Source organism: Ambystoma mexicanum, chromosome 1p, assembly GCF_040938575.1.
Source record: "Ambystoma mexicanum isolate Mex_15411 chromosome 1p, UKY_AmexF1_1, whole genome shotgun sequence".
NCBI classification, from domain to species: domain Eukaryota; kingdom Metazoa; phylum Chordata; class Amphibia; order Caudata; family Ambystomatidae; genus Ambystoma; species Ambystoma mexicanum.
The window spans coordinates 784,433,601-784,456,693 of NC_090921.1; the positions used below are offsets into that span (position 1 = coordinate 784,433,601).

A 23,093-nucleotide genomic window follows, 5' to 3' on the forward strand; every position below is an offset into this window, starting at 1 on the left:
ACCTCAAAATAATCCTACACTCCCCCCACAAATGTCAAAGGACACATGCTCTACCTGGTCTCTGCTTGCTCCCCACGCATTTCCTGCATGGACCCCGCTCCCTCTTAACTGGACAAACCACACATACTAAAACACACATCATTGCCACATAAATCCCAGTCTAAACGCCCAGTGAGTGAACCCAGTCTTTCTAGAACTTCCTTATAGACACCCTATAGGCAACCTTCCCCATCACAAGGGTTAGCGCAGCCCTTCTGAAGTCATTCTGCCAAGGAGGTTGTCTATGCCTAAGAGTAGCAGTACAAAAGCCAAACCATCTGCACTGTGGTAAACACCCAAACTCGCCTCCAATAAACACTTGCGCTCTATCCGATCCTTGGAAAATCCCCTCGGCTGCATTGAATCCTTTTGACGATCAAACACTCCTCGCTGACAAGATGGGGTTCTCTAGTACCACCCCAAAAGGGTTTGCTTCCTATCTATGCAGCGGACACCAAGCAGCACAGATGGGTCCATTCAGATCTAAATGACTCCCAGTCAAGTGTGCCCCCCACTCTTCCCTCTACTACTCCCCACTCTCCTCCTCCCCCTCTACTACACCCTGCACCCTCCTCCTCCCCCTCTACTACAGCCCCCCACCCGCAACTCTCCTCCTCCACATGATCCTTGTGCAAGATAGCAGATGACCGGGAATTCACAGTTATGTCACAATAAACACACTCCACACTGCAGGTTTTTATAAAAGTTAATTTTAAAAAATACTGCAATTATATCTATGGGCCCACAATCCTACAAAGATGTGGGGCTCACAGTCCCCTCCAAACAAAGAGTCACACAGACAGTCATGTGAAATGGTATCAGGCACTTCAGCACTTAACAAGAATGCTTTGCAGAAATGTGAGGCAGATTCCCAGACCCCGAATTCCACACCACCAGGACCCCTTGATTGTAGGTTGGTTTCCCCATGCTGCCATCGAGCCACTTCAAGATACAATCGTTGGCTACCGCTGTGAACTTCCCTTATGCAGGCAGTGCCAACAGGTGTTGGCTCGTGAGCCACATGGCTCTTGGCACTGCTTGCTGGGCCTCATGCCGTCATCACAGACTGAAGCACTCAAAGGTCCCTTAAAGGATGTAGGCACTACGTAAAATCGCACATTCCTCCTCTAATTTACTCAAAAGTGCTCAAACTGTGTTGAGCTGACGTCAGCTGCTCTAAGCCAGATCGGACAACAGATACAATGGCACCTCTGTAACTCCCTTTTTTTCACCTCTGCTTTGCCAAGTTGAAAACTGTGAGTACCCAAGAGCTACCTTAAGAGGCATCAGGAACTACGGATGCGCGCTCCTACAAATAAAAAAGTTAACTCTTGGGGTGGATATTTGCTCCCAAAAGATTGGACTGTTACCCTCGCCTCGTTAGGTGGGGTAAACGCAACTTCTAAGCTCAGCTCGGCTACTGAAACGATACTCTGCTTGCTAGCTATCGCCTGCTGCCCCTTCCAGCTTTGATATACAGCCAAGGAGAGTGGTCATATTTGACGAGTGAAGCAAGATGGTTACAGACGGAGTCAACATACCACTATGCAATGCCGCCTGATGCTTTACCTTGCTTCATACCACTCCCCTCTACCCGACCCCCAATCCCCCTAATATCAAAGCAGTGAGGACGAGATGAGGGAGTAGATGGAACTCCCCGTCCAAAATGAAAGGCTGCGTTCGGGAATAGCGCGTGGAACCAGAGGCCTCCTAGCGACGAACTTATCCAAGCTAGAAGGGCATCCTTGCTCGACAAGGGGGCGGCCCCGCTTTACACAACGATGAAATCAAGGGGAAGCCGAAGAGGGACATTTGGGGCCTGGCAGTGTCTGCACCGAGTGTGAGGCGGGCAAAAACACGGACAGATGGCCTGCTTCTGGCCAACGCGTCCCTATTCATCCATTCTCAAAAGGCACTCCATGAAACGAGGCTTCTGTGAACGGGGAAGGCGCAGAGCCCAGCAGTTACAATGGGGCCTGGTCCGTCCACATTCCTGCGCCGTGAGATCACAACTGCAAATCCCTTCCTGAACCAACAAAAAAGTAACTCCCCGCTCCCAGCCCACAGCAGCATGATAGCCAAGAAAACATTGATTCGGACCAGGGTGCAGCCCCCGTTTGACAACGCTAAAGTCATCCTTACAACATACAAATATAAAAATGGCATATGGACACTTGTTAGCACATAATATAGCACCCCATATTTTAAACATATTAGATGTCCATTTTATAGACTGGGGCGCCCCCCCATGTGTTACAGATAAAGGGAACTGCAACACAGGGAGATAAAGTGACTTTCTAAGGATCACAGAATTTGGTCAAATATTGAAAGTGGGATTCGAAATAGTTTCTGGATTCCACAAGTGCACAACTTGCACTAAACCAGATGCGCTCCAGACATTGAATTAGTGATCCCCAAACACATTAGTAATCTTCCATTAGTAATCTAAAAACAAAAAGTTAGTGTTCAAGACTTACAAAGTCCTTACAAATTAACGTCTAGAGCGGCTATGCTGCCATATAGTGTCATGAAGCCCATCTCACACCACAGACTGCACTAGCGAGCAGAACTGCATCTCCTGCATAGTCCAGCTAGCTCTCGAAGACCAACCCCACCACAAACTCCAGACCTCCAGGAAAAGGACACATTGGCACTCAAATCCTTGCAGTGTTGAAGTATAATAATATGGGCCATTTGCATCCAGAGGAGAACAAAAAATGTCCTATGGGGCGTTACGATCACCCATTTTAATGAACCATGGAAAGTTGAAAGACAGCCAGCCCAAAATGGACACGAACGTGATGGATCTCACATGCCGCTTACAAGTGGTTTCTGCAAGCAACGACTCGAGAGGCTTCGTACTAAAACTCCCATAATCCCTCAACAGACTATGTGGACTACGTCTGATGGAAGTTACAGTCAAAGCCATCTGGAGGCCAAAGTTTACATATACCTAGCCAAGCAAGTTGCAGCTGCACGGGCCGCTCTGCTCAATATGCCATAAGAATTTGCTTATTTGGGCTGGTTGCACATTATGCTCACAACCTACAACTGGAAACCTAGCCATACAATTTCAATATGCACAGTCAGCTTTGCACCCCTGATGGCCCTGCCTCCCCTTCCTTCTCTCCAGATAGACAGTGGCCTTTGGGCCACCAGACACGTGACTGGCAATGCCCTAGTCCCAGAAGCATTCTCCCAACACCAACCTGTCTGGCATCCACAGATTCACCTTTGGATTGTGTGCTACTGTCCCCAGCATTAACCACTCAAAAATCGGAAGCACTTCCTTGGAGCAGAAAAAGTGCCTCTTTGGTCCTACACGGAGTCAAGAGCCACCATAAAGACGGACAACACACAAAGTGGTCAATTCGACCCCAGGAATGTTACAAGTTGTTCAGTCCTAAATCCCTACGCCTGGTCCATTAGGAATCCCACAGTTTCCCTCAAATGTCCAATTTCTATGTAATTGTTTAAAGGTGGACGATCACTGCTGCCCTATGCAACGTTACTTTGCAGAGCCAAGAGATTACTGTACCTCTTAGGTCATCCATTGTGGGATTTCCCCCCTCCCCCCTTACTACAACAACATACATCAAAATAAAAATATAAAAATCACAAGTTACTGATGAGACTTTTGTGGGGGGTGGTTGGGGAGGAGGACAAGTCCTTGGGAGTTGGGGAAGGAAAGTATATGGTCACATGATGTGAAAAGGTCAGTATTTTCAAGCGTATTCATGCCACACAGACAAAAAAGAACTCCACACCAGAAAATCACAACCCGGATTACAGTTCCCGAGAATGGCCATACTGGGCTCGGGCTTCACAAAGTTTCCAGTCCACCTCTTGGTCACCCCCTCAGTTCTGGCAGTGATCCTCCTTTCAACTAGGCTCCCACCTCTGCAGCCCAGGTTGCCTTTCAAACAACCAACAGAATGACCTCTTCCTTGGTGCTTAATTGCTATTTGACACGTGTACCCCACCGGGATCCGGGTCTGAGAGTCAATACTTCTGAGTATTCTACATAGCAGATACCCACAGTGCTTGGACATCCCAGATCCATAATTGCTCACATTTGCAGCTCTAAATCCGGAAGTGCTTCTGAGCTTTCTTCTCATGCACTTTGCACCCATGACAAATCCATCCTGTGCCGCTCGATTGGGACATATGGCACACAGAAGGAAGCCATCATTATTGAATTTGAACAGCGGGAGGCACGGGCTTGCATTTTATAGAAAAATGGCATCATGATTAGCTAGGGCTGGCATCTGGCAGTTCAACTCCCCCAACCGGACCATTAGTTTTATATATAAAGGCAAACCTTAATAAATGTCAACTAAATCTGGGAATTCTATCAGACTCCCCCTAGCCCCCAGAAAACCAATACATCTGAACTGAAAATAAAATGCAAAATTTGCATAGGTGAGCTGAGGCCGGGGAAGCAGCAGCGCCTTGGCGCACTTGGCAGGCACAAACAGAACAGCATCTGCAACAATTACAAGTCCAGGGAACTGCTGGCCGAGGCCATTGCATACATCAAAAAATGAATCCGTGCCTAGGGGTTTCATTCTTAAAAAGGTAGCAGTCACTGCAAGTGCTTTGGTCCAATGCACAACCATCTAACCTGGCGTTTGAGGGCTTACCTGGAAAAAAGAGTGCATGGATAATACTCCTGCACTGGCCACGTGTTTGGGCGATCAGTTGCAACTGATCCAAAAACGTACAAGACCAGTTGATTTGCAGGCGGGACTATGCCTCTCAGACTGCCTGTGCTGAGCCAATCACATGGGAGGCTGCTCCAGACATACCAATGACCCTTCCCATGGTTACCGACCTTCCAGAGACACGGTCCTGTCAGAAAATGTATATTTTCCTCATCGGACCTGTTCCCTCTGGTGTTGAAATTACACTGAAAAGAGAGGGGGCAGTTTTTAATCGTGTCCACTAACAAGTGACAAGGCCACATCCACATTATCGCCACTCCTATAGAAGATCAGCCTGAGGAGGGCCTCGTCACTCTCCCACTGACACCCCCGCACCTCGGGCCTGCCTACCAGATACCTCCGGTATTTGGCAACCCACCAGCCCCAAAGTGCGACCAGTCATGCAGACATCATGCAATTATAAGACACAAAGTAATGCCGTCCCTAGAAGAACTGAACGACTCCAGAGAGAAGGCATTCACAGACACTCGAGAGGTTCCTGTCCGCGGCTGAAGTCAAAGAATGAAGAAGGGTTCATGGCTGGACACAGTCCTTGGAGACACAGGGGTTCCACTGAGGGTTGCAGAGAAGGTTCCCATGTAGACTCAAGGTGGCATTCCCAAGAGGAGGCCCAAACTTCCAGAAGAGACTCAAATGTGACGCTCCCAGACAGAGGGAGCAATTACTACACAAGGTCAGCCACTAGACGTTCATCTCATACTTTCATCAGGTTTTTCCTCCAGTTGGTGCTTGTACCCTTCAGCTCTACCTTGGGCTCTTCCAGCAATTCAGGCTAAGCAGAAGGCGGCTCCGGGCTTGTCAGGGCTTCTAGAGACACCAGGTCTATGCAACCTGCTGTCCCTTTTGGAATGAAATGGGGATAATGGGCGTGACAGATCTGGCACAGATCACCGGAGACGGTGGGGCTCCCCACCTGGTCCCACCGTTCACAAGTTGCATCAGTCTTCTCCGGCTCCATGCCACAGCCTCAGACTAGCGCACATTTACCACTGCTGCTCGTCTTGCTAGAATTTTTTAAATCCACATGACCTTTTTGACCATGACCCTGCAACAACAACAAAAAGAAAGATATTAATGTAAGCTTTTGCATGAAGACGCGAATACAACTCAGTAAAACTAGATCATATGTAAATAAATGTATTGTATACAAGTCTCTTTCACGGCTTCCGCTAGGTACACAGTGTTCACTGCCCAGATCGCTTGGAGTGTCCCATATCAGTTGCGACTAGCTCACCCAGTCCTGGATATCCTCTTACATTCTGCGGCCTGGAGTTGTGTTACCTCCTGTAGAAACCTAGGACTGCGAGTACCAAAGCACAAAGGGAACAGCAGGTCTAGCCGAGTTCTCACACTGATCATGGGAGACGAGAGGTTTATTGTTGCGTGATTTGGGATTACTTTCCGCTTGGACTGCCACCCAGTTAGGGCCAACTCATCCTAGTTTCTACAGGCAACGTGCTACAAAATATCCAAATAAAGTACAGGTGGTCAATTCAGGGTTCATTTTATCGACTTAGAAACAATAAAATGTTTTGCTTGTCCCACTGGCATTTAAACCTCGGACCTTCATGCTGCTAAAATATTTCCCAAGATGATGCATTAGCGAGGGGACTTCGAGTAATGAGTGTGCTCCATAACTTTACCTTTCTGGCATTTGAGTCTCTCAGAAACGGAGGCTAGAGGACACCTAAAATGCGGCGAGGGCTTGCCGAAAGGGAAAATAGGCCGATGCACCCAGGAAAAAACCCAATCCCTGCAAGATCCCTTTCCATGGGCGCCATAAGTCTCACAACATGAACTCCTAGCATGACCCAAACATAACTTTCCAATCAAAAGCACACGCTCACTGCCCTCTCCACAGCCAGTAGTATTGTAACAGACTCCAGCCATTCTCCTCCCACCATAAATTCTTAACCATGTGTGACTCCTTTTCTACTTATTCAGAATTGTATTCTAGCACCATCCGAGCAGGAACCCAGGTGTCCGAGCACTTCAGCTAGGCCATGACAGATGGCCCTACCTGCACTCGCCGTTTGTGTGATCGGCAGGCCTGTGTAGCATGCGTGTTATTGACAAGTATACGAATAGGATATGTGCATAGGATATGTGCATGGATAACGTGTTGGTGAAACAGCCTGGAACAGTCCTTAGCGGGTTTTCCTTTTTTCCCCCCAGAATGCTCACTTTTTGCAATGGCTACATCAGAGCGGTAATAAAATAAAAAATAAAAAAAGATCGGGTCAGCATTGTGTAAACCACTCATTCACACCTTTTAAAGAGGTTGTGGAGGTCTGAATGAACAGATTTAGGTCACTACATTTGGCTGCAATAACTTCCAGAAAAAGAAAGTTTCGCTTGAACGAGAAAGGTTTGGAAAAGCATTGGTTTCCCACCACGGGAAAAGCTCAGCCAACCGGCTTGTTGCACCTGGAGGGGTTACGAGTCAGCTAAACAAAACTCTCCAAGAAAATCCAGCCAACTGAGAAGTGAAATGGTTTGCCGGGCTAGAAGACATTTAGACTACTGCAGGAAGGGGTTTCACACCTCATTTTGACCTTCTTTGTTCTCCCATCGGTACATGATACAATGGAGTAGGACAAGCAAGGCACTTGGCAGACATCTATGTCAGCATAGCACTCAGAAGGGTGGGTGGTGGAAAATTAGAGAATGTAGTCTGGGGGTGGGGGCGTCATACTGGGAAAAATCGTTGCAGATGGAGTTTGTGGCCTCAGGTGGAGTTTGAGTCTGGTAAGAAGTAAATTTGTTTCCAGAACTAAGAGCACGTGAATTGTTTCCCCGTAAGGAGTCTGGATAACCTTGAGGCTGTAACGACAGATGGATGGCTAAATTGGTGGATATCCTTAGTATTGTTCCGTTATGTCATGGCCAATCTTCCTGCCACTGTATATATACACACTCGCCAGCTGATGGGACATAGGTGCCCCACAATCCTTTGCTCCTCCTTGTAGCCATCAGTTGCCTTGCCAGTGGATTTCTAATCCAAGTGTTCTCGCATGCAGTGGAAAGAGGAGGTGGTTTATGCTGTCTGGCATTCTCCTCCCCTCAAAGGAGGCCATCTCTAATTGGCATCTTGTTTTTATCTGGAAAGGGTCATCTTCCAACTAAGAAAGAAGGGACGAAAACGGAGGGTCTAGGTTGACAGATAGTGACATTTGTGGTTCTTTGCCAGAGGGAAGGACGAAATTATAGGAGGATGTCAAACAATGCCAAAAACCATGTTTCTAGGGGTGTTGTTGTTGGTACTCTTGCTCCGAGGAGAAGTCACTTGCATTTTAGGGCTGGGCTGTCCTTGTGGGTGAGAACAGACAAACGCAAATGGCTATTTCTCCGGTTTCAGACCCACAGGAGTGGGAAGCATCCTATTTGGCTGGGTTTGTTCTCAGTAGATCTGCCACAATTTTGGTAATGTGGCAGCTGAGGCCCAGAATTGAACTCGCTCACGGGTGGTTTAGAAATCTTACTGGAGTCGTTCTTTAAAAGGGGACTTTGGTAGAGAGCCAAACTGTCTCTTCGGTACAGACCAGAGACCAGCATTATACGTTTGCTTTCCTTTAATCTGAAAGCTCAAGCAGCATGATTTTAACAAAAGTAACTACATTAAATGAGTAAAACTACATTTCTTATGCGCCCAGGGAAAATTAAGTAGTCCATTGGCCCCTTCCTTGTCCCATGTGAACTCTTCTGCGTCCTCGCCGCTTCCTCTTTCTTCACGGCTCAAGCAGCAGGTGTGTCACATTTTTTCTCGCGTGTATATTGCTTGAATTGCGTGCGTTTAAAGTATTTATGGGTGCAGACTATTCAGTCCAGACTGAGGGCAACTGTGTGAACTGTCACGTAGAGCATTAGAGGTGGGGGTGGGGACGATGCGTGGTGAAAAAATGGCAGGTTCCGATTAGGGCTCCGTAGCACAGCGACTGCATCCTGATGAGAGATCTTGCTGCAGCGTTTCCGGCCACTGAAATTAGACAAGAGTTCCACAACGGAACGAGAGGTGCCAGTGCCGCGGCCATTGCAGAACGCGGAAGCCCCCCCCCTCCCCTCCTGCTCCACTGGAATTTCGCTGTTAAGTGTAGAGGCCTGTAATGGCTGACCTGGGTGGCGAAGGATGAAAAGGGCAGCCGGTACCGTCTAGAGGTGGTCCGATGCGGTATGGGTGGAGGGCTGCGTGTCCGTGGGCAGTCGAAGGCGAGTCATATGCAATGAACCTTGGAGGCACGGTGATCCTGGTGGCATGGGTGCAGCCGGCCTGACGGGTCCATATGATATATATGTTTTAATTGCATCCAGTCACGACTGCCTCAATAAAAACAAAGGGGGGTCTGGGAATCTCTCTACCAGCACGAACACAGCCCAATGACTTGTTCTTGGGTGAATAACCCCTGGGAGAGACTCAACCAAGTCTTTAGCTCACTGTCCTTTTCACAGAGAAGAAATTTCCTCGCATATCAGCCTTTGTCCTGCCCAGGGGCAGTCCAGCGCCGAAATGCTAGGCAATTCTCCTCTGAACAAGAGTACCATCAGTAACCCCATACACGTGTTTCAGCCTTGTTGGGCATCATCAGTGAGGTGAAACTGTTGCCTCTCTAAGAACAGTGAGCAAGGGGTCCACGTCTGGATTGCCCTGTTAACTTAGGATGAAACCCAAAGTTAATGCATGCAAACAAAGGGGGAGGGGGGTCTGGGAATCTCTCTACCAGCACGAACAGGGCAATCCAGACGTGAATCCCAGTGTGTCTGCCAGGCACAAATCATTCCCGGGGAGGGGGGGGGGGGACATTTGTTAGGAACCTGTAGATTGTTCCTCGAGGGGGTTCTGCTTGTAAAGGCTGTAAATGCTCACCTTTAGGCTGCCACCAGTTCTGCTTGAAAAGGCTCACCTTTAGGCTACCACGATCAACAGCAAGAGATAGTATATCTCGGGAGGATAGCTCAGGGGCAACGTGCTCGCCTTGGAATCAAGACTACACAGAGCAACACAGGTTCGATCCCAGGGTCCGTGCTTAGGAACCTCTGGGTATTAAGCGTGACATAACTAACCTATCATATCATATGGGTTACCAATCTCCAGTACCAGGCTTGGGTCGAGATACGCCTGGGTTAGGGTGGGATTGCCGCTTCCTAGGTTAGAGATATCGGTATGGCCATAAGGCCCACTGCTACAAAGTTAATGTCCCTTGAATGGTACTGTGACCCACACGCCCTAGGGTTAAAACAACTGGGCCAAGTTGACCACGCCCACTTCAAAGTCAGGGAATGGAACTGAACAAGTCCCCAGACCTGCCGTAGCAATGGTGCAGATGTGTACAGGCGTGGAAAACAGAATATGCCTGGATCGGCACGACCATGGACATGGCTAATCCGACGCTGGCCAGGTTAACCTGGAAAAACGGATACATCCTAAATATTCAGAATGGACTGTCACCCAGAGTGACAGATTCCCTGAAGATGAGGAGGAGAAGGTCCCTGATTAGTGTCCTAGATAAGGAGGACTGTTGCAGTTCAGGAAACAGTATTTTCCGAGAGTAAGACATTAAAACCAAATCTCACCAACTGTCAAATGTGAACATCAAAAGCTGATGCAGATGTCTTAAAGCTCTGATTGTTGCAGAAACGGTCTTACCAAAGAGTAAAATGGGAGAATGAAAGCTAGTGTATGCTGGGAGACAGACTTATCAAAGGCAGAGTTCTTGTTGTCCAAACAAAGCCTTCTATAAGGCCTAGAGGAAAGTCAGCCTGACCAAAGACAAAATTATAACCAAATCCAACGTAATTTAAATGCATTCTAGAAAAAGAAGTCTCAATAAAGAAAGAATCATTGCTGTTGGCAAAGCGCAGAAGACCTTGTGATAAATCAGTCTAAAATACATTGGGCAATGTTTTGATACCTTCCTTGTAAAATCTGGATCAGATTTTGGATTTCAAGGAAGTACTTTGGAAGCATTAACTAGCAATATCGAGGAGACCATTCGCCAATGGCTATTCATTTTCTTTTAACCGCATGGTAGGTATGGTATTTTCAGAACTTGGTGGTCCTCTTGAGTTATAGTTTTTAGTATGTTTGGCTACAGGAATGTATTGAAAATTTTAGAGACATTTTATTTCACGATTGTTACTTTCTAACCTAGGTAGGATTCTCCGAACCTTATTTTGTATCTTTAGTGTCACGACACCCATTAAATCACACTTGACACCACAGGGCCTACAAAGGGTCATACGTAGGCATGAAACGCCTATGTGAAGCTTGTTTGGGCCTGTTCAGGCGTCTGCGTAGAATGCAGTTTCCCAACCTTGATATCCTGGTGAGTTTCATGGGGAAGATGCCCGTTAATACAATATATTTATTCGTTTGGAACTAGCTGACTCACATCCCTTTTACAGCGGAATCTGTGCATTTACTTGAATAGAAAAAAAAACGAATGGGAGATTTGATCGAATTTCAGCCGTACGAAAGTTTGGTACAACCAAAGTTTTCGATAGTCTCCCATTCAGTGTCATTACAGTGAACAACGAGAGCTGGGGTTGCGGTCCCCTACACCCTTGTTCATTGTAATGGCTCAGTGTGTGTCCCCTGCGTCCCGAAAAAAAAATAATAAATAAATAAAAAAAAAGGGAGGGCTCTGCGACAGCGGTTACCGATCAAGTGAAGGTAACAGGCATGCAGGGAACACAGCAAATCGGTGGCACACAGTGAAGTGTGCCGCCCATGGGTAAGTAAGGGGGCGGGAGGGAGTGGGTTGTTTGAAATTACAGCGGGTTGAAAAACTGGATGTTATTTTCGAATAAATAACTCGTTTTTTCCTCCCTCGGTCATTTCGTAATCGAATAATTCATGGTAAGCCTTTTATAGCCATTGTTCGTTTCCCTGGCCAGTACTTTGTTCACACTACTAGACACCCGTGAATGTTAAATTATAGGGAAGGGAGACATTCCATAACATTCCTGGGGGAACATCACTTTACATCAAATTAACAGAATAAAAAAGTGTTATGTAAGGGCTGTAGCAGATTAGGACAATTTACCTACGCAGTGGGTTCCCATTTCTCCTTTTTTGGACTGTGCACTTTTAAACGCACGTTGAGTGGTGGCAAATGCATCTCCCATTGAAGATTTTGTTACAGGAAATCAAATTGACAGTTTATAAAGGGGACCTGTCAGCTTAGCATTCACGCATGATGTGGCTATTCCAATGGCAGGGACTAGCTTTCACCCTCAAGCTGAATAACCCACTGGTGTTCAGGCTAGAGCCTCTTTAGTATCTCTGGGACTGTGGGAACAGAACATTGAGGTCTATAATTCCATTCCTGATAACCAGATAACAAGAGAATAGAGATATTACCAACCCAGTCCCACACCCGAAGAAAGGTTCTATCAATCGAAACAATACTCACTAGGATACAGCAGGGTGAGCGCAGCACCAACATAGCGAGTCAGCCCATGAGGAACCAGCATCAACCCAACCCACAGGGATACAACTCCAACGGAATCAGAAAGTACCTGAATCAGGACACAGACCCCACTAACCCAACCCTCAATATTCTGCATACATAAACCACACAACTATCTCTCTCCCAGCAATCTGCACGCACTTTACCACACCGCATCAACACCACAAACATCACCTACAGCACTCGAGGTCTCGCCAAATCCGATACTAGCACCAAAGCCCAGCACTCTGTGTATACCGAGCTGAAGCTGCCAACAGCACATCACTTCTCCCACTCGCCTGCTCCCCTCCTCCAGACTAACCATATCTGTCCTCCCCGTTTACAGATCCGCCAGAGCGCCTGGGGACCAATTCCGTCGGTGACGGTGCGCTATACAAGTACCTTTAACATAAAATAACACTAAAGAGTATTATAAAGACAGTGTACTTGTGAATGGTCACGACACCCCTGCCATTAGACATTGGGCCAGTATAACTGTGGTAGATGAAAGTTTTTTTCAACCTGAGGAAGATGCTAAGGCTCCCAAAAGGCGTACATGTTAGCATGAGGTCCAGTCAAAATGTGCCCAGTATGGACAACTATCAATAAGTGTAATGAGATGACTCTAAATATTCCTTAAGTAGACGTGCCAGGAAGAGTGCTGTTGGGCAATGATTTGAAGGCCTTTGGTGTAGTCTCCAGCACACCCAAACCCCCCCTCTAAGAAATGAAGGGAGTTTACAACAAAAGCCAGAGAGGCAACGTTAAAGGATCTTCCATCTAAGACAAAGGGGAACCACAGAGTCGCCCAAGGAAAGAAGGGCCCCAAGCCCAAAACCTCCACAAGGAAAAACGTTCCTGTTGAAAACCTAGAGGTCACCCTTGTGACCCCACCACCAGCTGAGGCTGAGTTGGTGTAAAAGGAATCCCCTGAAGAACCTTCTTCTGAGGAGCCAGAGGAAGAGGAGATTCAACCCTGTCTAGAAGATCTGGATCCTAGAGACCATCCCTCAGCTGCAGACTTTGCTTGCAGGACCCTCAAGGACAGACTTAAGAAGGGGATGAAGCGAGGCTCCCCCTCTAAAAGGTCTGCGTCAGCAGGCATCTTCCCAGAGTTAAGGGCAAGATCCTGGGAAGCATAGGCTATACTGGGAAGATGGACCTCTATTCAGTGAGCCTATGGAGTCTATTCCAGGAGACTGGTGGTACCCCAGGAATTGAGACCAGCATTCCTACAGTTAGCACATGAAGTCCCACTGGCTGGTCACTTAGCTCTTAGAGGACCAAGGAGAGGATGTCATTGTACTTTTACTGGCCCAAGATGGGTGCAGAAATTGAACAACACTGTAGGAGTTCTCACACTTGCCAGTTATCTGGCAAGAGTGGAGCGAAGAATGTGGCACCCTTAGTGCCTCTCCCAGTTATGGGAGTTCCTTTTGAGAGGGTGGGGATTGACATGGTTGGTCCCATAGACCCTCCAACATCTTCAGGCAACCAATGTATATTGATTGTGCTGGACTATGTCACCAGGTACCCTGAAGCCATTCAAATGAGACCTGTTACTGCTCAGGGAGCAGCTAAAGCCCTAATTGGCATTTTTGCCGGAGTAGGATTTCCTAAGGAGGTTGTATCCGACAGGGGGTCAAATTGTGTGTCCTACTACATGTGGAAAACCTGTGGGGTCACCTACACGTTCTCAACTGCCTACCACCCTCAGAAAAATGGGTTGGTGGAGAGGCAATAGACTAGTGATGAATTGTACTAGTTTGGTTCTTTTTATAGATTGAGACACGGCAAGGGATCATTGTCTCACCTGTATATGCTATGGTGAACTGAAAGGTGGACGATACCGAAGTCATTTTGACATCGGTTCCGAATTATTGCAAAGATTGTAAAGGTTGTTAATGTCACGAGCACTGTCTTTTAGTAATGTTTTGACTTTATATTTTTTTTATGACGAATACAATGTGATATATTTCTTGAGATTTGTGGGTAAGCGGGACCTTCTTCTGGCATGCCTTTTATTTGCCTACAGAGAAATTTGCCTACAGAGAAGTTCCTCAAGCTGGAGTGGGCTTTAGCCCTTTTGAGCTACTTCATGGTCATCCAGTCAGAGGCCCTTTGGCCCCGATTAAGGAGGGCCTGGAGAGTGCTCCTTCCCTCATACCCTGCTAAGGACTACCGGCTATGTGCTTGCCTCAGACAGAGTATGGCACTCATGATGACAGAGGCTAGTGAGAATTTGAAAGCTGGTCAAACTCTGGAGTTTACTCCAGGGTTACCACGTACTGGACCATAAGGGTGGTCAAATACCCAAATCTTCCCTTGGATATTGTGTCTTCACGTTAGCATTTGGGCAATTTTATTTATAATATTATAATAGTTCCTTAAAAAACAAAAAGGTTTTAGAAACACTTCTGTTTTGTCATAAAAGGCTGCCCTCAAGATGAAGCAACATTGACTTTATTAGGTTGTCCCTTGAGGGCAGGTTCTTTCTTTAAAAGACCCCCACTTATCCCTGAATAATGTATTTTCTGGGAGGTGGGTATATTTCGTATATCTGGGACCTACAGTCCTTGCGTCAGCTTTTTTAATTTCGGTTTTGTTTTTTTCTTTCATCTTGCTGTTGTAATGTAGAAAGTTTTGCCTATATTTCTGTGTGTTTTACACACAGTAATGATCCTTGATCAGTCCTTATCTTCATTAGGGTTGATCGTACTGTATTCTGACATATTGCGTTCAAGTATGCAGGTACAGTGTTGTGATGAGCCGACCAGTTTCAGTGGTAGGAGACCACTTTCATCAGGGCTGAAAACAGCTTAACCATTTATGTTGCTGTTGGCGTTTTGAGGGCTAGAAATAGCTTCCTTACATGCATGTGGACCAGTCCCCCAATTATTTGGTGTCTTCTCTTCTTGGGAGGGTCCTAGATGTATAGATGTAGGCTTCAGTCCTACTGCAGATGCAGCTGCTGGTGTCCGTCCTGCTGATCCTAGAGCTGAGCGGAAGCGGGTACTGTTCCTCCACAGGTACCCTGTGCAGAAGTCTGATTCACAGTGGCATCTGCAGTAGTCCCGAGACTCGTTGTGTGGTCTGCTTTGCTCGTATTGTGCTCTCATGCTCCACCTTTTATCCCTGTGGGGAAGGGAAAGGGCAGTCAGGTGTGTGATTCTGGTCAATTGCCTGACTTTGCCAGACTCTTGTGATGGGACATGTCAGGTAGACGGCTCTGGTGTTTGTCGTCTTTCATGGTGCGCGAAAGTGTTTGTGTCGGAAAAGGGGGTCAGGGTATGATTATAATACCAGGTAGGATGGGAAAAATGTGTTATAAGGGGGCATACCGCCTCTCACTTGTCGATCTCCCACTGCCACTCCCTGAGGACACCCCATCCAGGTAATCCTCCTTCACTGGTCCACGCCAAGGAACTGGATCTAACAGCAATGGCCATGTCCTGGCCACCTGGATAACAGATCCCAGGGGACTAGTCAGGGAGACACCTTCAGGTTTCTCACAGTGGGCCCTGAAGAAATTCAGACTATACATCTATGGAACTAATTTCAAGCTTCAAACTGACCACCAACCCTTAAGGTGGCTGATGTAGATGAAATGAGGAACCCCAAAATTGCTCAGGTTGTCCAGAAGCCTACAAAGCTTCGACTTCCGCTATTTAGCACAGGTCAGGTACCCAACATAAGAATGCTGATGTCTCTCCAGAAAGTATAACCGACTGGATCAAGAGAGCCATCCAGGAGTGGATTAGATCCCCCCGGGCCCTAGTCTGAGGGGTGAGGGGGTGGGGGGGTGTTAGGGAGATCATTTTTATGCTTCATCCCCTCACCTAGTGAGACCCCCCCCCAGCACTTTTTGCTGGCCTTCTGGGCCTTTTTCTTTCAATCCTGAAAGAGTGGAGCCTTTTTCCTCTCATCATTCTTGTGGGCTCTGTCTTTTCGAACTCTGTTCTTTGTATTCTACCTGTACTAAGGAATCCGTCTACTCCATAGCTCTTAAAGGCATCTGTGTTTTTACTACTGCAGCACACAGCTCCTTATGGGCAGTGTTGCTGGGGACCCATAGGGTCCTACTTTAAGATTTTTTTATCTATATCCACAAGTAACTACAGTTCTTAGGAATAGAGAGATACTTAGTTTCCCTCCCAAAACTGTATAGTCTGAGAGATTGGCACACCCCACCTTCAGTGGAGTGCCAACTGGATCCCTAGTATCCCCCTTATCTCTGCTCCTGTGACGTTTCAGTCACAGACAATCGCCTAGTTATGGCTGGTGGCAATGGACGTGTTCTACCAACTATTGTGTATTTTTTGTACCGCAGGCTATGTCGATAGCCCCAGTAGTGCACAATAGGGGCACCCAAGTACCAACTTGGGGCCTCCCTTGTTTTTCGCCATTACTAATGTGGCTGTTCTGGGTTAGCCCTTCTTGTACCATTCTGGGAAGGGGAGGTCAGTGTGTGCGTTTTGCCTTTGGCAGGAAACAGTAGGTATCCCTGCCTAGGCTCCAGAGTCTCTGGGCAGGCAGGAAGTAGGGGAGGAGTTTTGCACCCCCGGTCCTTTGTCTGCCAGAGTGCCTGAATAGGTCCAGCTCCCACAGGGGGTCTTGGCTGTCATGATTAGACATCCACATGCCCCTTTCTGTAAAATACAGATAGAGATTGCTGAGGAGTGTGTGCTGTAACTGTATAAAAGGTGAGGCTTCTGGAGGGACAAGCAAGTCGACCACTGGAAACAGAAGTAACCAAAGACGAAGACGACAACCAGAGATGCCTGCAGACCCTCTGCAACACCGTGAAGCAACCACTGCTATCCTGACCCAGTTTTCTATGCGAGATAGGAGCTCCGAAGAGGATGACTCCTTCCCTTTGGCTGGTGGGAACAACCAGTCCCAAGACTAACTTTGAAACGAGACATCCCCCGAGGTCTGAGGAGTTTCCAGAGCTGCAGAATCCCAATACCAGGAGACCTGCTGCCCATTTCGATTGCATCAATGTGGAAAGGACAAATCCGTCCAAATCTCTGCTGAACCCGGAAGGACAATCCAGAGATCTGATCCAACTCACCCAGACCCCCTCACCAGAGTGTGGGACTGCAGGAAGTGAAGAAGATTGACCGAGCGATCCGTGCCCTTTGTTGGAGCTGCAGAAAGGGCACCAAAACCGCAGCGTGAACCAAGTTGCTGAAAGTCGTGCCACAGGTCCTCCCTCGAGACTGCTGCTTAGTGATCCCGTCCATTGTGTCACAAGACCAAGGAATCCAGAGGTCGGGTCCAGAGCTACAACATTGCAGAGCATCCAGCACAAACATTTTCTTCAAACCTAATGTACTGTGGGGAAAAAGGTATTGCTTACCTAATTCCAAAAGTCACTGCAGAGCGTTAGGAGTGCACCTAGAGGTGTCCAGGGAAATCCCCCCCCCCCCACACCTCTCACCCAAACCGCTGCTTGCGTCCCTTTCGAGTCCATTTTAAGGTCTCCTTTGTTAGTTAACTTGCTGCTTCAAAAACTCTAGGAACTGGAAGAAATCCACAGGAACTCTTCACTATTCATCGATTGTGAAGACTTCAAGCCCGCTCCGAACTGCCTTTAGCTAGGGTTGCGTTGTCTGGACTCAAGACGTCTAGGCGAAGAAACCATCTCTAGAACCTTGAACTAAGCTCATGCTACACTAACCAACCATTTTCCTCCCTTTAAGTGACTTTACTGTATGTCTTTGCTGAGTAAATGTATTACTGTATAAACCACTGAAAACCGCATGAGCGCGCAATAATCGATAACATTGTCTTTTCCCTTTCTAACGTTGCTACAAATGTAACCGCGAACAAATACAAAGGTGAAAGTGTCCTTTGAAGTGTATTATCAAGTGTTCGAACGTAAATATCTGAAGTATTTAAAGTGATTTTTTTGTGACTATAATAAATGTATACTTTTTATATTATGAGTGTAAGTGCTCCTTTGTTGTGCCTGTCTAGCTAAGATTGTGTCCTTACCTACAGCTCACTTCTTCCTCTTAAGATGAGCCTAACTGCTCTGCCACACTACCAAGGTCCTGAGGTATTACAGACTGATACTAAGAGTTGGGGGGGGGGGGGGGGAATCTACAAACCACTGGGATATCTTACTAAAGTCTTACTGCCAGTAGGACTTTAGTAAAACTCCCCTAACACCTCCCGTCTTACTAAACCATGCAATATACGAAAAGTTCTATCTTGAACAAACAATGAGCAAATTTAAAGACTGCCTCTCAAAGCACAAATCAGATATTCACAATAAAAATGTTAAATCTCGTTTGACCAGACACTTCACAAGAAACTCACAAGAGAATGTACAGTATTCTGGAGCCCATAGAAGCGACCATTATATAGAGTGAAACAAAAGGCTTTAAAGAGAAGCTTACTGGACCTCTTCCTTGAAGACTCTTTTTCCATTTGGGATGAATGAAGCCATCAACTGGCATTTGCTTCTTTAATCAGGAAGAAAAAACTGGGATATTCGTAAAAATAAAATTCCCAGCATTCAATGTCTGTCCCTTTCTCCAGCCAATGATAGTGTAGCTTTATTTCCATTATGTCAGGTTGGTGAACAGGTCATAGTTTGGCTTTCTGTCTCGGTCAGACCATTCCTAGTTAAAGCCCCATACTGCAACCAACCCATAATTCCCGCTGGATGGTCTCAATGGCAACCATTGAGACCAACACTTTCCAGGCATTTGTAGAATATTAACTTTCCTTTTTGCTGTATTTATTAGAAAGTTTCAAGACAGAAATCATTTTTATTCTTTCATTTAACCAACCAGCACTGGAAAAAAGACATTAAGTCTATAGACATGGTGTGCAGTTCATTGACAAAATAAAATTGGATGTTTATTTTTAATGGGTGTGTGCTTTGAGCAAAGAAAAGCCAGTGTTGCAATACACATTTGGCGTGCCCTCGAAGACAAAGCTGATCAACAGAGTACAATCTCTGAAGTTGAAGCCTATATTGTGGGTTGCTCTCCACAGATCACAACACAACGTACCTGAGCAAATGGGCAGAAGACACTAAATCTCTTTAGTTAAGGGTGGAGGACTACTTATCAGCTCTCGACTAGCGTTATTCCATGTATAACTGGAGAGGCTTTGCTACGACAAAGTGGCAAGAATACATAAGGGGACTGGACCGTAGAAAGGCCGGAATCAGGGTGGGGCATGGAAAGGTTCATGAAGTTTCCATGTTTGGCAAGTTTCTTATATACGAAAACCTCACTAAACAGAACTTTGGGGTTTTGGAGAGCGTCCTCTACCCCTCTGCAACCCCGCCCACCCCCAACCATGGACAGAGGATGCTCTTTTTGAAAATAAATCAACAGGTTACATGTTCTCCTAGTTAAGCAACATTCTTAAACCTTCAAACAGGAACACTTTCCTTTGTCAAGGTTGGGGGTTGAATGGGAGGGCTTGGCATCTTCCATCCTAGCCAACAGTCCTGGCAGATATCTGACCAAGCAAAGATACCTGCACATTTGTTGAAACCTTTACACTGCATACAGCCTTGGCATCAAGTAAGACTTGCAGAAACAATACTCTAGTAATCTAGTAATCTCAATGTGTGTTGTCCCCATATCCTGATTTAGTGAACTCTTTATTTCAAGGCTATCAAGTAAATATTGGAATGGTCGAAACTGTACTGCTGGTGTGCATGGTCCACAGCAAAGATTAAACTGTGCAGAATAGCCGTAAACATACGAAATCCATAGAGAATAATCAGGGGCATGATAGATATGCATATATGAAGTAGCCAGAGGCTTTTGCAAAACATTCACATGACAAGGGCTGCATATATATTTACTGGGATTAACATATCAGGTGTCCGCCAGTCTAGACCTCAAAGGTCACACCCAAGAACAGTAGGGTTCCAATAGGTCATTTGTTCAAAACAGACACGAACACTTACCGATTTCTTGCTTATTTTCAATAAGATGTCACGAGCGAGTGCATTGAAGGCCTGGGGAAAGGAGAGGAAGACTGGTCAACAGCGCACCCAGATTACACCCATATTCCCACAACACCTAAACCAAACCCAGAAACATTCACCCACAAAAGAGATTTGTTGGCACACGTGGGGATGCAGAACTATAAACATGAACATAACGTGACACTGGTCTGTCACTTTAAATAGCAACAATTCAGAACCTCAGCAGTTCTTGGGCAGTAGAGAAAAAGCTGTAGAAAAGGCATGAAACTAAAGTGGAAGGTTTTCCTGAAATGCCTGCTCCTCTGAACGGCCAATAAGGTTGATGAGTCAGTCAAGTGCAAGTTATGCCTGCCATGTTACCCATTCTGCTCCAGCTCTCCCTGCCCTTCGGCAGGGCTCATCAATTGGGAATTTTCCAACCTTTTGCTATAAGCCAGCTCTTTTGGCAATATACTCATGCAACATCACAGCAGCAGTAGAAACATTTAGCAGAGGCACCGAAGAAGCAGCAGCAGCATACAGAATGGTCACTAATGATTGCTCAGTGGGTTGGATCATTCCAGGTATTTACTGATGAACAAAAAAAAGGTTCTCAGGACAAGGTAATATGACCTTAGAAGCAGCAGTATACCTTTGGGAAATAAAAAGTGCTTGGGACAGGTTATTCCCGCTTTAAAAATATTGTGTCCAAGACCTCATTATCCATATATAGAAGCTGCAGGATAACCAAAGGGGGCAAGCCTGGGCTACACGGCGACACACTCCACTCACCTCTTCCACGTTCGTGCTGGATTTGGCACTGGTCTCAAAGAATCGAATGCTGTGCTCCTTCGCCAACTAGAAAGAGCACACATGCATTAGATTAGATCCATCAGATCCATCACCAAAGAGGTCCTCTCAAAGGCATGACTGAATGCCCACATCTCCCACAGGCATGTCAAATTCAACCACCTCTACCAAGAGCACATCCAAGGCACCTACATCAGACCCACTCAAGTCAGTGACAAGTATGCTCCCCACACTGGCCGCCAGTACACCAGATTCCCTAGATTCAACCACCACAGTTTGTAACTGGCATGCAAGACCGCAACCATAAGCAAGGTTAATATTCCATTGGAAAAGCACCAGAAGTAACAAGGAAAGAGTGGATCATCAAAGTCACATATTCATGTTTTGTTTCTCTGTTATTTGTCACATGAGCTCTAAAAAATAAAAAAATACACAGGATACATTATTCATCATAATTGAATTTCTGATGCTTTTATCTGCTTATGTTTCCATGCTATGCATATGCCCACATCTAGTTGTAGCTGCAGAGTATTACATTTTTTGTTTTCGAAACTCAAAAAGGGATGTCGACGGGGCATGCTAGTATTACTATCCCTAGTGCGACGTCTACTGTACCTCTGGTCCTTCACGCGTCGAGGTCCCTCAGATTGCTTTGTTTCTGACATGAGGTAGAATGAAGTGTAGCGTGCGTATAGATGTGTAGGTAAAGCCAGAAAATATCTATGCACCTCCTACTCCACAGGGGAGGGAGCAGATACAAGCATCAGAAATATGATTACACTAAGTAATGTATCCGTTCTGAGGCTTGTGGATCTGCTTAGATCACATGATATGCATAAACTAGCAAGTAGTGTCTGGAGAAGGTGGTGGGTTGTGAGAATGTACAGCAGAAAATTATTTTAGCACCACTTGTCCCACCTGTGAATCTGCTTTAGAATGTGTGTCAATGCAGTAACGCTGATGTAAGGAAATCCATGTAGCTGCTATGCAAATGGCATCAAGAGGGATGTTGCAAAAAGGCCAAAGTAGCTACTGTGCCCCTGGTAGAGTGAGCCTTTGGGGTGAAAGGCAGCGTTTTGTTTGACAGTGAAATGCATACAGCTTTGCTACTCTCTATCCATCTGGAGATGGAGTTTTGTGAAATGTTATCACCCTTCCTGCCAGGTGCTATGGAGACAAACAATTGGTCTGTTTTCTTAGCGGTTTTGTCTTGTTTACGTAGTAAAGAATCGCTCTCCTTACATCTAGTGTATGAAGGTTCTTCTCAGCTGAGTTTGAAGGATTTCGAAAGAAATTGGCAATGGATTGGTTTAACATGGAACTAGGATATAAACATAGTGAAAACCTAGGGTGTGTTCTTAGTACCAACTTGTCTTTGTGGATAACAAAGAACGGGTCTTGCACTGACAAAGCTTGTAGCTCACCGACTCTTCTTATGGAGGTGATGGCCACTAGAAAAGCTATTTTGTATGTTAGCTGTTTAAGGCTGGATTTGTACATAGGCTCAAAGGGAAGACCTATGAGAGTACCACATTGAAATCCCACCCTGGAGGCAGGATGAAAATTGGGGGTTGGGGGGTTAACATCTCTTTACTCCCTCCTTGAGGGCCTTTTCACCAGGACACCTTGTTTTGTGAAATGGTGTAAGCGGATAGAGCCACTAGGCGAACCATGATGGAGATGAATACTAGGCCTGCGTCTAAGTGGAGCATGTAGTGAAGAATGTGTGATGGAATACATTCATTAGGGTTTACATTTTTTGTAAAGTAACAGTGTCTGGTGTTAGGTTTACGTGCCTCCTTGAGGATTTCCAAACACCTTTGAGGTGGTTTTGAATGACCAAACTACTTCAGGAGCGAAGCTGGCAAGTTCATAGATTGAGGATGTGGGTGTAACGTTCTCCCCCACACCCCCCGTGTTGGGTGAGCATGTTGCATGGGCACAGGAATTTAATGTTGTTGCACATCGCCAGTTTGAGCAGATGCAGAAACTAAGTTTCTCTCGCCCACATGGGAGCAACCAGGATTAGCGTTGCTTGTTCCTTGTGCATTTTGTGCACTATTCTCGGTGGAAAAGCATAGGCAAATTTCCCTGACCAGCTCATCCATAGGGCGTTCCTCTTGGATCTGGGTT

The 23,093-nt window shown here is 46.3% G+C and overlaps 1 protein-coding gene across 1 annotated transcript in view; it reads right to left on the bottom strand.

The window, feature by feature from the left end:
- Nucleotides 1–733: 733 nt before the first annotated feature.
- Nucleotides 734–23,093, bottom strand: part of RAB13 (RAB13, member RAS oncogene family) — a 164,855-nt gene continuing 142,495 nt past the window's right edge. The window contains exons 6-8 of the mRNA XM_069651559.1: nt 20,943–21,008; nt 20,151–20,201; nt 734–5,808 (exon numbers count right to left, since the gene is read on the bottom strand). Coding sequence (XP_069507660.1) covers nt 5,731–5,808; nt 20,151–20,201; nt 20,943–21,008 — 195 coding nt within the window. The 3' untranslated portion in view covers nt 734–5,730. The remainder of the gene's footprint in view (nt 5,809–20,150; nt 20,202–20,942; nt 21,009–23,093) is intronic.